Source organism: Triticum urartu, chromosome 5A, assembly GCF_056163025.1.
Source record: "Triticum urartu cultivar PI428250 chromosome 5A, HENAU_Tu73, whole genome shotgun sequence".
Classification (NCBI taxonomy): domain Eukaryota; kingdom Viridiplantae; phylum Streptophyta; class Magnoliopsida; order Poales; family Poaceae; genus Triticum; species Triticum urartu.
The window spans coordinates 610,057,926-610,071,162 of NC_141877.1; the positions used below are offsets into that span (position 1 = coordinate 610,057,926).

General features: G+C 49.9%; 1 protein-coding gene across 1 annotated transcript; it reads left to right on the plus strand.

Moving 5' to 3' along the window:
* Positions 1 to 10,547: 10,547 nt before the first annotated feature.
* On the plus strand, positions 10,548 to 12,476 carry LOC125511027 (non-specific lipid transfer protein GPI-anchored 14). Its single transcript, XM_048676310.2, has 3 exons — positions 10,548 to 10,986; positions 11,104 to 11,223; positions 12,200 to 12,476. Exons 1-3 carry the CDS (start codon positions 10,641 to 10,643, stop codon positions 12,307 to 12,309), a joined length of 576 nt encoding a protein of 191 aa, XP_048532267.1. The 5' UTR covers positions 10,548 to 10,640; the 3' UTR covers positions 12,310 to 12,476.
* Positions 12,477 to 13,237: the final 761 nt, after the last annotated feature.

The window sequence follows — 13,237 nt, forward strand, 5'->3', positions numbered from 1 at the left end:
CACTGGTTACGGGTCCCGTATCATCTCATCTTGTGGCAGAGGTTGACGGGCACGCAACAAAATTACCAAATGGAGTATGCATCGTCCATGTTCAGTTAACTGCCCCATCAAAGTTAAGGATCGATGTAACCGGAACAAAAGCGACAAAGAAGATTGTGCGGTCGATCGGTACTCGGCCCGTCGAGAAGATGATAGTAGTAGAACGCAAAGCAGTTGAGCTTGTGCTGTCACACTCTGATGAGAAGAGAAGATACTACTAGTACTGAAGAAATTGACTAGCATCGGCTATGAATAATGATCCTTTTTCAGTTAAGATGCTGATGCCGACTCTTGTGTGGTGTCGCAGCCAGCGACGAGACGGGACGACCAAGCAGAGACAAGAGCGTGATCTCTCGTATATCCGTCGTCGTCGTCTTCATGGCTCGTGGTGTGGTGCCGCGAAATGAAGGCGAAAAGGACCCCTACCGGCCGCCGTGTCGTGCCTCAGGCGGGGAGAAGAAGCCCCATGCACAGCACAGCCATGAACGTGAATGAACGCTGGTAATAATGTATTTTTTTTTGTCTTGCTCACGAGCGCGGCAAAAATAAACTGGACGCTCTCTTTGGATCCTATACGAATCTCCATTTTCATGCATGTTTTGGGAAATAGACGTTTGTGAGCTTTCCTTTCAACAGTCCCGACGCCTCTGAAGGTTCATTCTGCTGCGTGTGCACAGACACCATATCCTCCATTCTTCGTCAGTAACATTTCTTCTTCGGTACAAACCCCCTGAAAACATCAACGGTCCAGATCGTCCTATACCCCTTCGTCTGAAAACTTAAAAAAGAGTAGGATGGTCATTGCCCCTGCCCCTCCCCCAGTCCCGCCCCCGCGACGTACCCGCGCGGCCCGTCGACGTACGTACGTGTACGCTTTTTTTTACTGTGGCGACGTACGTTATTTTTACCGCGTCGGTGGTCAAACCGCACGTCGCCCGGTGAAAGCGCGTCGTGGCGCGTGAACTGCGGCCCGCCGCCCCGTCCCGTCCGTCCCCTCGTCTGCCGCGCCGCCGCCCTCGACTGCCGTCGAATTGATAGCCCAACCACCCGTCCGCCCGCTGCCCCGCCGTCTCCCTATAAATCTCACCCCCGTCCGCCCGTCGCCGCAAACACCGCTCCTCCCTGCCCGTCGCCGCAAACACCGCTCCTCCCCGCCCGTCGCCGCAAACACCGCTCCTCTCCCGTCTCCACCTCCCAAAAGGCCGCCGACGACATGTCGTTCCACGGCGGCAGCAGCACCGGCACCGGCGGCGACGACGGACCCAGCGCGTGGCCGTCGAGCCTGAGCACGCCGGAGACGGAGGAGCTTTACCGGTTCGGGCTCCTCGTGCCGCCGGGTTGCCGTCTTCCGCACGACTGGAAACTCAACAAGGACGGCTACCCGAGGCGCGGGCCCGGCGCCACCGCGGAGGAGAAGCGGACCGGCGGCCACAACAACATCGCCGGCCGTCATGCGTTCTGGGACGGCAAAGACTACGCCGCCTTCATCGGCGCGTACCGGCTGGCAGAGTCCGGCGTCACGCCTGACCTCATCGGCGACCGTCGCCGCCTTCTTGTCCCGCGCCCCCGTCCAGCAGCGCGCGGCCGTCGGGCTCCTCCACCACCTGCGCCGGCGCCCGCCGATCCCCCCGCCCCGCCTGAGGTGGAACTGTCGCCGGAGCAGTTGGTTCTTCGGGAGTACGGCGATCCCGACGATACGCCGGGTTACCTCGTCGCCCTGCGCGCATCGGCGGCTGCAGCGGCGGCTGCAAGGGAGGCCGCCGAGCAGGCGGCAGCGATCCAGGCGGCGGCGGCGATTCCGCCAGTGGTCCCGCAGGCGAAGGCGGAGGCGTCGGAGTCGTCGGACGACGACGTCATCGACTGGGAGCGGTTAGCCCAGGTCAGCGACAACGATGACGACGACGGCGGGGGTGACGGCGGTGACGGCGCGGAGGTCATCGATGTGTTGGCTAGCAACGAGGAGGAGGAGTAGTTTTTTTTTAAATGTTCTAAGTATGAACTATGTATCGTTTAGGTTCGAAAAAACTCATTTGGTTTCGGTATTGTTGAATGGACTATGTAAAATATCTCTATGTTCAATCTAGTTTGTTCGAGTCTTGTTTAAATTTGTCTTCAAAGTTTGTTCAAAAAATTAGCTAAATATTGAACGCTTATTTTGAGAAAAATTGAAAATTTTCCAACCCATGCATAAAAATGTTCACAATATATTTAAAAAATTTGCATCGAATATACATAGCATAGAATAAGGTATGCAATTATCGAAAAATTGTAGAATAAAAAAATCATGAAAACACATAAAATAAAAAATAAAAAGTGTATCTAAATGTTTATAAAGTGTTTTAGAAATGTTCAGATTTTTTTTAAATATGTCCATATAGTAAAGCCGGTGGATGAAAAAATTGAAATTTTGAAATAAAAAATACAACAAATAAAAAACAAAAAAAATTAAAAAGGTGAGATATTTTAATTCATTAACATTTTCTGAAATATTATTAAATTCATTAACATTTATGAATCAGAGAATATTTTTAAATTCATTAACATATATGAATACAAGAATTTGTTATATTTTTTGTTTTATATATGAATAACAAAAATAAATATATGAATACAAGAATTTATTTTTTATTTTTTTAACATATATGAATAAAATACAAGAATTAAAAAGGTGAGATATAACAAATAAAATACAAGAATTCATTAACATATATGAATACAAGAATTTGTTAACATATATGAATTTGTTATATATGAATACAAGAATTTGTTAAATTAAAAAGATTCATAAATATTTTTAAATTCTTTAAATTTATGAACCAGAGAATATTTATAATTCATTAATATTTATGAATCCGAGAATTTTTGAATTCATTAACATTATCTGAAATAGTTTTAAATTCATTAACATTTATGAATTTTCTGAAATATTTTTAAATATTTGTAAACCCAACTTTTTAAATATTTTCCGGAAAATCGTAGAAAATCCATACGGACTCGAAACGGGACAATTTTTTGTGTGCGTGCCCTGCTAGGGCACAGTAGCACGTGGAAAAAAAATTGGGCACGTTTGGCGGATGCGAAGCGGAGACGTGCGACCGAGGGTCCCCTCCGGCCATACCGAAACCACCCCCTTCCACAGCAAGTACCTGAGCGGTTTGACGGATTGCACCCAACTTTTGCCAGCGCGTGTGGGGCCCCACCTGGGCACCCCACGGCCAAAATGAACGAAATCCGACAACGAACGCACATTGCGTCACGTCCGGGCAGTATTTTCTGGGTTTTCGGCCCGGAAAATCGTAGAAAATCCATAGGACTCGAAACGGGACAAATTTTTGCGTGCGTGCCCGTTTGGCGGATGCGAAGCGAAGACGTGCGATCGAGGGTCCCCTCCGGCCATACCGAAGTAACATAAGTGGTCATACAATTTTAATGTCAATCATTTCTCTACAATTTTTTCAACATACCTGGCTCACACTATCTGCATAAAATTGTTCATCTATATCATATTCCTCATCGTCAGCATTGCCGTGTAGTTGTACAAATTTAAAAGGACATGTTAGTGTCAGATAACTAGTTTGTATTCAATATGTTTTGGTCAACATTGAAGGCACTTACGTTACCACTGTACGATTCATCCTGACTCATATAGTTGTCTCCGAGAGGTTGGTTCGCATTCAATGACGAGGATCCATTATCGCTACCGGAATCATCACTGGCGTATCCGGTTACTTGCTCCATCTATGCACATACAAATAAGGTGTGAGATCAATGCCAACATTCCACAAAACATCATCGCGAATACAGTAAATTCGTCAACAGTGACATGACTATGTGGCATGCATACAAATTTGAACATACAAAATCATTATGAGGTCATTAAGAGGTCACTACTCTCCTCTCTTATTTACCTAAGTAGGGAATCATTTTGCATTAAAAAATGCACAAAAATGCAATGGACAAATCAAAAAAGGAACAAAAAGAGCCATCCTAACCTACTATGCGCCGTCGAGGGGTCCTCGCCTGGGGTCGACGCCGATGCGTTGCTGTCACCCATGTCGTGGAGGGCGCGTACCAGGACAGAACGTTCACGGGAGCGCTGGGCGTTTCACCGGCGACACGGCGTGTGGGTGACTACGGACGCTGTCGGTGCTTGCGACTAGACGGGCACGTCGGGGTCGACGTCGTGACGGCGGTGGACCACGGCGGCGTTGATGCCGCTAGGGTTTCCTAGGCGGGGATGGGGTGTCGGTTTCACGGCGCGTGGGTGACTACGGACGCCGCCCGATGTCGTGACGGCGGTGGACCACGGCGGCGTTGATGCCGCTAGGGTTTCGTACGCGGAGATGGGGTGTCGGGGTGGGGCGTACTTTTTTTTCCTTTCCCGATCGCACTATCGAACCGCACGCGTACGACGCGGGAGTACGGGGCGCGACGTACACGGGCGGCCGGCCCTACGACGGACGGCGGGTACACTAATACATAATTTAGTATAGACAATACTACCCCTTATACGTTTATTGGGGGATTGTATCGAAGTCCTTCTTCGTCAGTAAACAGTAATGGAGGCCCCCGCGCCGCGCCAACCACGAACCAACCACCCGTACAGCGACGCCGAGTAACCCCGGTCGCAATCCCACCGCCGTGATGCCGACGCCGCCGAACGTCGACTCGCCCGTAATCTCCCACGCGCGCCGACGACGATGCGTCGTGGAGCCGCTCCCGCCCACAAGCGTATCATTCACCCGTAGAGATGCAAAGAACACAACGTGCTGCGCGGGTCACAGCGACAGCTAGCTTAGCATCAAGCAGCAAGCAGGCAGCGCACATTCAAGAACGGCGTTAACTCTCGCTCGCTCGCTTTCAGTGCCCTCCCGCGTTGCTATTCAGTGCTCGATCGATCATGCTGCTGTTAGACGCGGAATGATGGAGGAGGTTGAGACACCGGGCCGGGACGCCTCTATCTAGCTGCCTCCGTCGTCGTCCGTTTTGATCGACCCACATAACCAACACCTTGATCACCCGACAAATGCGTAAGTCTAAAAAATGTTCTTATATTATGGGACGGACGGAGTAGCATTAGGTCGATGCATTGGGCTACAACCCACCAGTGCCAGTATGTCCGTCCGATCGGTTCACAAAACGGAGCACCGTTGCCATCTGCAACTCGAGTTTCTCCATCGCTAGCTGCTCGAGACGCGCAATATGGCCATAAACTATGAACGGTTGCGATCGGTGATTTGGAACTGGTGGCTTTGTTAAGGCCGGTTCGGCGCCGGGATAAGTTAGTACGTACAGATCACTGGGGCCCTCAGAGAAATGCACATGTGTTGATTGTTTTTTGTTGTTTATTAGGGTCACATGTGTTGATTGTTGAAGTAATGATTGATAGTAATACTAGTAGTGGTACCGTGACCACCTGTCCTAAACGATGCAACCACCGGTGTTTAATCAGGCTCTTCCCTTCCAAAACGTACGTACGAACACCGCGCGTACCCCGTGATGTTCCTGCCCAAACAAACTGGTCGGTCTCCAACGCCGATCATCATTGGTCATTGTTACGCGCAGCTAGATTGGTACGTAGCTGGATATATATGTCCATCAAACATCAGTTGTCTAGCTTAGCTAGATGGCTATTTTGGCGAACTAGAAGAAATCTAACGTGCAACCGTTCGCTGCCTAATTTAAATAGAGCTCGGCACTACCGAAATCGAGCTCTTTACCGAGCAAAGGTAGAGGGGGCACACCTCAGCAAAGGCTTTGCCCAGCGTTGGGCAACAGAGCACTCTTTGCGAGTCTTTTTTCATCAAGCAGTTGACAAACCTTTGCCGAGTGTAAAAATTGGTCGCTCGGAAAAAAAGCAACATATGGCACGGAATCATGGAGACGGGACAAAGGGTGCCACGTGTCCATGTGTTTGTTGAGGGCCAGATATGTGGCACTCGACAAAGCGTGAAGCACACCTGTGCGACATGTTTTCCGTTTCTTTGACTGGCTTTTTTCCATCGGGCAGGAGGTTCAGCCGCGTCGCTGGATGGGGGTGCCAGTGTCGGCCTTTGTCGAGTCTCACCAAACCCATTATCGTGGCAGTCATTTGTATGTCTAGCGAATAGCGACGATAAGTTGAGGCAATAAGGTGTAAACGAAAGAGATAGGGTTGGTGTGGAGCACACGGTGACAAACAAAAGAATGGGACAGTATCGACAACAAGAGGGAACTGGTTGAGCGCGAAATATAAGAGGAGAAAAGAAAAAGGAAATAGGCAAGGAGGCGTTCACTCCCTAAGACGAACCGGCGAACGCTGCGGATCAATTCAGTCCGGTCCATCACCAAAAGCAGCTTCTCGAAGCACCCTCTGTTTTCGACCGGGCAAATCTCTGCTACTGCTATCTCGGTCACAAGAGCTCAGCTGCTCAAGGCTAGGTTTCTCGCTGCAGCATCGTTGTCAATGCAACAGACTAAAAGGATCTCGTACGTGCTGGCCGGCTTAACGGCGCGCGGTCCTGCTGGTTGAAACCGAATTGAAGTTCGTGGAAAGGTGGCTATGGCCTGAGCTAGCATAGCCGCAGTTACTGTAAGAGCTACTCCCAGTTGCACGCCACGAGTTGCATGCCGAGCACGCGCGCAACATACCCTATCCAAGCTGCTACTGCTAACTGGAACGTCGTCGTCGGAGCCAATTAAGGCCGGCCGGCCAAACGGGTGCGGGAGCGGAGCGGCGGACGCCATTAACGTCCGAGATGCTAAGAGAGCTCACTTGATCAGCCCTTAATGCGGTCAGTGTCGTGCGCTCTACTCTGTTGAGCTGCTGCTGCCTGCCGCTAATCAGCACTGTTCACCCACGGCAGGTGATGGAGCGCGTGTATTGGCTAGAAGATTCACTAGCGACCCGTACGTGATTAAGCAAAGCGACACTGTTTGCACGTCGGCCTGTATGGATGGAGTCCATGAGTGTGGCTTGTCTTTTGGTTCTAGTGCAGTGTCTGTCTCCACGATTTTGCTATTGGGCAGTCGACCGTCCGATTTCTCTCTACAATGTGTGCCGTTGGTGTTAACCTTGCTGGCGCGTGTCGGACCCACAGGCAAGGAAACTAGTAGTAGTGGAGCTACTATTTCCCTGTGGGAGGAGATCACGCCACACGAAAGCGAGGGGGGAGGAGACCTCGCCGGAGTAGTTAGGATGAAGTGACGGAGCGGTCAGTGGCACTGGCAGCAGTGATAATGGTGCCACCTCGTTGTAATGGCTTGTGTAGGATCCGACGACAAAACCGTGTGGCGTATGCCCTCTGTTTAAAAAGAGGTGTGCCATCGACTTAACCAAGTCTCAATCAAGTAAGCGGAGGCAGCGGCGGCTTTAGATCCAGGTCGCCCTCCGGGTACTCCGCTGCTCCCCCTCTTCGACCATCATCTTGGTGCCGCGAGGGGGAGGGAAGCCCCAGTTTCCGTTCGGGCATGTAGCAGCCCTAGTTTTTTTTTTTTTTTTTGAGTTTCCTCCGTTGGTATTATGGTGGGGGCTGATGCCAATGGTGCTCTTAGGCATAATGGTCTTTCAGCCTGTGCTTCCACTCGTCGAAGGTGTTGCTGGCGCCGGCGAGAGGCTTGTGGAGTCCAAGCTGTTCGAGCGGTTTCCATCTGATGTTGCATCTTGGCGTGATGGCGGGGAAGAGCTGCTCTTGGAGTGTGGCAATGATGACTAATGTGGATTTGTGGAAGGCGATGGAGGATCTGGCCGCTTGTTGAAACGCGGGTTGGTGTTGGTTCCGGATCCGGCGTTGAAGAGACTAGGAGGGCTCCTAAGGCCGATGTTGCTTATCAGGCTAGATCCAGCCTTTCAGGGTTGGTGGCTATCGTGGCTCGTTAATTTTTCTTTTTGAGAATCCATCGCGGCTCGTTGATGCCTCTGGCTAGGGGTTTCTTCAGCGGTAAGATGTGGAGCTTCTGGTGCTCTTCTTCTCCCGCGACGACGAAAATTATGGGTGCTTGATAGTTGCGGCGAAGATGGTATGCAACAGTACAATATTTCGCAGCCAACCCACACAATTTCGCATGCATGGATGCATCCACGCACGGCAAGCAAACCTACAACTCGTGGAGTGATCGAGGGGGAGGAAGCATAGTACACTCGGTTGTGCATGAATGCCGCACAGGGATCGCCGGCTGCAGTGCCGTGCGTGCCATTGGATCACAGAGTTCAACAGATATAGTTCCTGCATATATAATTAATTGCTACTCCCTCTGTAAATTAATGTAAGAGCATTTAGATCACTAAAATAATGATCTAAATGCTTTTATATTAGTTTACGGAAGAAGTACTGTACAGAAGCAGTACTATAATCGGAGCGGTGCATGTGTTTCTTGAAAAGAAGTCATGCTGCCAAAACCTCTCTGTACAATGACCCCGCTGGCCGGGCCTATACGTGTCCTGTCCCGTTACTGCAAAACTCGACAGCCTTACGGTTACAGGCCAGCTCCAGCGTGTACGCAACGCAGGCATAGCGCTGGCTTAGATAAGCTTGGACGGTTTAAACAAGTCATGCTTGTGAAGGGCTCCATTTGCACCCGCAAGAGAGAGAGAGAGAGCAGGGCTCCATTTGGAAAAGGACAAAAGAACAGGGCATTCTGAAGACCGAAATTAATGCCCGTACAGGTAATGCCCGGTTCTCGGTTACTCCCTCCGTTTCATAATATAAAAACATTTTTTACACTAGTGTCATACAAATCCATACAACGTTGCATAAACGATGTAACACACATCATTCGGCTACTACATCAGAACATGTCATCGGACTACCAAAATTTGCCATATTCTACCTACATATTTGCCGTTCCAGACGTCCTTGTCGTCCTTCTCGCGGAAGTAGTGATCAAAAAACACAATATTGATCAAGCCGGATCTACTCTTCGCGGTGTTGTCCGGCCCGTCGTCGTCCTCCTTCTCTTTGGAGGGCAGTTCGACCATGGCATAGACTGTCTGATTCTGTTCTTTGGGTGAGGGTGCATGTGTTCCTCCGTTGTCGCTTCTTTACAATGCGGGCGCGGATGGCTTCCTCCTGCCCGGTAGCGCGCGCCGCCATGTCGGCAGCGAGGCGGGCCTCGGCCATTCTCATCCTCTCCTTCCCACAACGGGCACACCGGCCCCGATAGCTCTCATACTCCCACCCTCCCACCTCCCCCCGCCTGCGAGATGGGAAAGTTAAGAGACCGCGATGATCTAGCCCTGGAGGATCCGAGCGCCTGTTGCATCGATCCAATGGATTTGTGTCAGACAAATCCCGTCGTGGTTGGACGCAACCCTCCTGGGAGTGGCGGAGGGCAATGCGGACGGCCATTGCCTCCTCCAACTGCATCGGATGACACCCCAGTTGACAGATCCAGAGTGATCGTAGTCAGATCCGCTGCCCGCCATGTCGGGGAGCTGAGTGGAGTGAAGTGGCTAGGGTTTGGTTCGGAGAGCTGATAGGGACAAATATATGTGCGTCGAGTGGGCCAGCATGGGCCACGCCCGGGTCACCCCGTATGCGCCCCATATTTAGGCTGGATATTAGAGGTGCTGGTCATTTCGGGGGTTTGAGTCTGATTTGAGGCGCCCGCCTGGATTGAGTTTATTTGTCTGGTTAGTGACTTGGCCATCCTTCCAGACGTTTAAGGAGAGTTTGAGGCGCCTGACTGTAGATGCTCTTAGATGAGAAGAAAATGGATGGTGAAGTACATCTTATAATTTAAAATGGAGGTAGTAGCTTTTATTAATCAATGCCTACTCATTCTGGAGTAGACGAGTACTACTATATTTTTGAACACGGGGGGCATATTTGGATATGTCACTATGTCTCATCTAAATGTATAGTATACCGTTGGATTTTATATTGAGATATGAGGTTTTTAATATTTTTTGTTTGGTTAAATAAGTAGTTTAGGTGTTGGATGAGGATTTGTCAATTACTACCAGGACGGAGGTACTATCATCTACTCCATCCATTCTATCCTATTCGTCTCAAAATTCTTGTCTTAAATTTGTCTAGATGCAGATGTATCTAATACTAAAACATGATTTGATACACTATGTAGACAAATCTAAGATAAGAATTTTGGGACGGAGGAAGTATAATGTAAGACGTTTTAGATACAATTACAAATTCGCATATTTTTTTGACATGCATGGCTTCTCTGCTTGGAACTTGCTAACTTAACTTTCTAAGTTTAGTTAGACACTTAGACGCACGTAGCTCCTCGATCTCTAGCTAGGTCGCCCCATACGTGCACAGTTCACGGTCCGTGCCCCACGAGCAAACGCCGACGCACGCGCAATCTAGGCAGCCACCTCCCCAACTAACTCACATTAATCACCCTCGATCCATCACGTTGCCACGACCGCCGTACGCACCACCCTGGCCTTCTCGATCGATCCGGCGTACATTTCACCACCTGACCAGTGAATGATCACTTGATCAGCAGGTACCACATGTACACTTGGCCCTCTGCGTGCGTAACATCTATATATAGCCAAGCCCAGCCACACCACGTCGTCACACGCAAACCACCACGACCGACGACACGACCGAAACGAAAGAGTCGCCACACGAGTGCACTTCGCTCGCGATCAAGCCATGGCTTTCGCGGCTCGCCGTAGCGGTGCACTGTTGATGACGCTGGTCGTGGCGGCGGCTGTGGGGCTGGCCGGCGCGGACTTCGCGGCGGACAAGGCGGAGTGCGCGGACAAGCTGATGGGGCTGGCGACGTGCCTGACGTACGTGCAGCTGACGGCGACGGCGCGGGCGCCCACGCCGGACTGCTGCACCGGGTTCCGGCAGGTGCTGGGCACCAGCAAGCGGTGCATGTGCATCCTGGTCAAGGACCGCGACGAGCCGGCGCTGGGCATCAAGGTCAACATCACCCGCTCCATGAACCTCCCCTCTGTTTGCAACATCGCCGCCACCTTCTCCGACTGCCCCAGTACGTAACGCACTACTAACTCATAGTCCCATCCGATCGGCCGGTTTGCCGGTGGTGGTGCTGCGCCACCGTGCGTGCATGCATGCATGCTGAATATTTGAGTGGTTTTGGACGCAGAGATCCTTAACATGTCGCCGGACTCCAAGGAGACGGAGATCTTTAAGCAGTATGCGCGTGAGCACGAGGGCAAGAACGCCGCCACCACTTCGCCCACCGCCGCCGCCGCCACCGCCACCGGTACTCCTCTAGCCAGTTAACCAGTAGTACTCCTTAACCATCATTTTGTTCGGATCATACACGGGCGTAACATACTACTACTAACATGAGACTGGAAGAACGTGCCGTACGACATGCATGGTACACTCTACGCAACGCACATGGGTTGGGGGCATGGGCTTCCTGGGTTCCCGCTGCTTGCTTGCACGAGCGCGACATGAACGGGTGACGGGCCGACGTGGACGAGCGTGACCGGGAGCGACCACACTTATCATGCCCAGAAAGATACGGGCAACAGTACGCATTCATTTCACAAGCCATGCATTGCATGCATGTATGGCCCACCCAACTGTGCACGTGTCGTGTACCCGTCAGCCGGTATTTGGACCGTCTTAACTGAACTGTTTCTCTAAGTACTCCGCCTACATATACTAAAATGTGTTCAGATACATTGTTGCGTTGATTGTTGATTAGGAAATGGAGGGAGAGTAAGTAACTTTTATTTTTTTGCGAAAGAGGGAGAGTAAGTAACTTGGCACGCTGCTGATTGTTGCGTTGCACCGGCAGTAACGACTTTACGCAACTGCACCGGCATCATGCATCATTCCGCACGGAAAAGCGCCTGCTCTTTCTTGGACACCTGATCAGTTACGATGTTTTAGTTTTGCAATGAAATTTAAGCCTTGTACAATGCAAGATGCTTAAAGAATGTGTTTAGAAAAACGAATTAATTTTTTAAATATTGGTGTTTATTTTGTGTGAGATAGACGCTTAATTAAGTACCCCGTATAAACAGATAAACACAGATGCTAGAGAAGAATTCGGTTTATTTTACTAAGCATTTTTCCTAAGCACTTTGCATTGAATCAGGCCTATATACAGTTTAAAACTGTACATAAATCTTTCTTTTCTGCAGAATAAATTAGTATATCAGCCCACAACTGTGCAAGAATTTCTGTATAACTTTCTTGTACGCCTTGGCCGTGGCTGGTTGCAGGTACCGCCACCGGGAAGAGCGTGGACGCGACGTCCGGTGCAGGGAGGCACACGGTGGTCTTCGCCGTCGTCGTCTCGGCGGTGCTCGCCTCCGCCTTTGTTCTTGCGTGATGATAGGCTTGGCTGCGGCTGTAGGAAAGAGACCAAGGCATTTTCATGATTGTGTTGGGCTGGGCTGTGTAGTTTGCAGCCTTCGGCCTTCAGTTCGGCTTTCAGTTTGCTGTGTGTAGCGAGTGAATCCTCATCACAGAAAAAATAAATTGTTGTGCAGTGCGTGAGTTGCAAGTCTTTCTCTTCCCCCTCCCCAACCACTCCCTCTCCCCCTCTCTTTCTCTCCTTGTTGCAAATAGTTAGTTGCATTGCCTCCCTAATTAATTAGTTGAAGTTGCAAGTTGCAACTGTCCTACCGAAATTTCATGTCGCGGGTTGATTACGATATCAAGAGTTTCCCCCTTTGTTTTCTTTTATGGAGAAAGAGGGTGTGCAATCAATATGGGTAACTGATTTCTTAGATGATAAGGGTATGCCTTGATGTTCTTTGAAGAACGAGCACAAGAATTGTGTGTCTTCTCATTAAGTGGGGAGAAAAGATCGCCGAAACAAAACTACCCCCATCGAGCTCCATGTGCCTTTCTCATTCTCAGAGCTAGCCCCGCCCGGATGGGGGCCAATGACGACTATGGGAGCGAAAGAATATTGATAAGACTTTGGTGGTCGATGTGTCAATTCAACTATACCTGTGTCAAATACTTCGGCCAAAAAAAAATACTAGTGATGACAACAGAGTGATTTGGTTGTTGAAAAAAGTAAACACAACTAGAAAATACCCAACAGTTGGTGGGTATCATCTATTAGAGGGTGCTAACCGTTATGGAGAACATGGATGGATAATGCGACGTTACACGGATGGCAGAATCATAGCATAATTCAAATAACAAGGGACATGAGTCGTAGCTCATATTCTCTTACTCTAGAGCATGTAGTCCGTCTATAGTTGAACATGCTTATTTAGTTATTTTCAGAACTTGCCCAGCGTGCA

Coding starts and splice junctions, on each gene's coding strand:
- LOC125511027 (XM_048676310.2), top strand. CDS start 10,641: ATGGCTTTCGCGGCTCGCCGTAGCGGTGCACTGTTGATGACGCTGGTC. Junction 10,987..11,103: donor CACCTTCTCCGACTGCCCCA/GTACGTAACGCA, acceptor TTTTGGACGCAG/AGATCCTTAACATGTCGCCG. Junction 11,224..12,199: donor CGCCGCCGCCACCGCCACCG/GTACTCCTCTAG, acceptor GGCTGGTTGCAG/GTACCGCCACCGGGAAGAGC.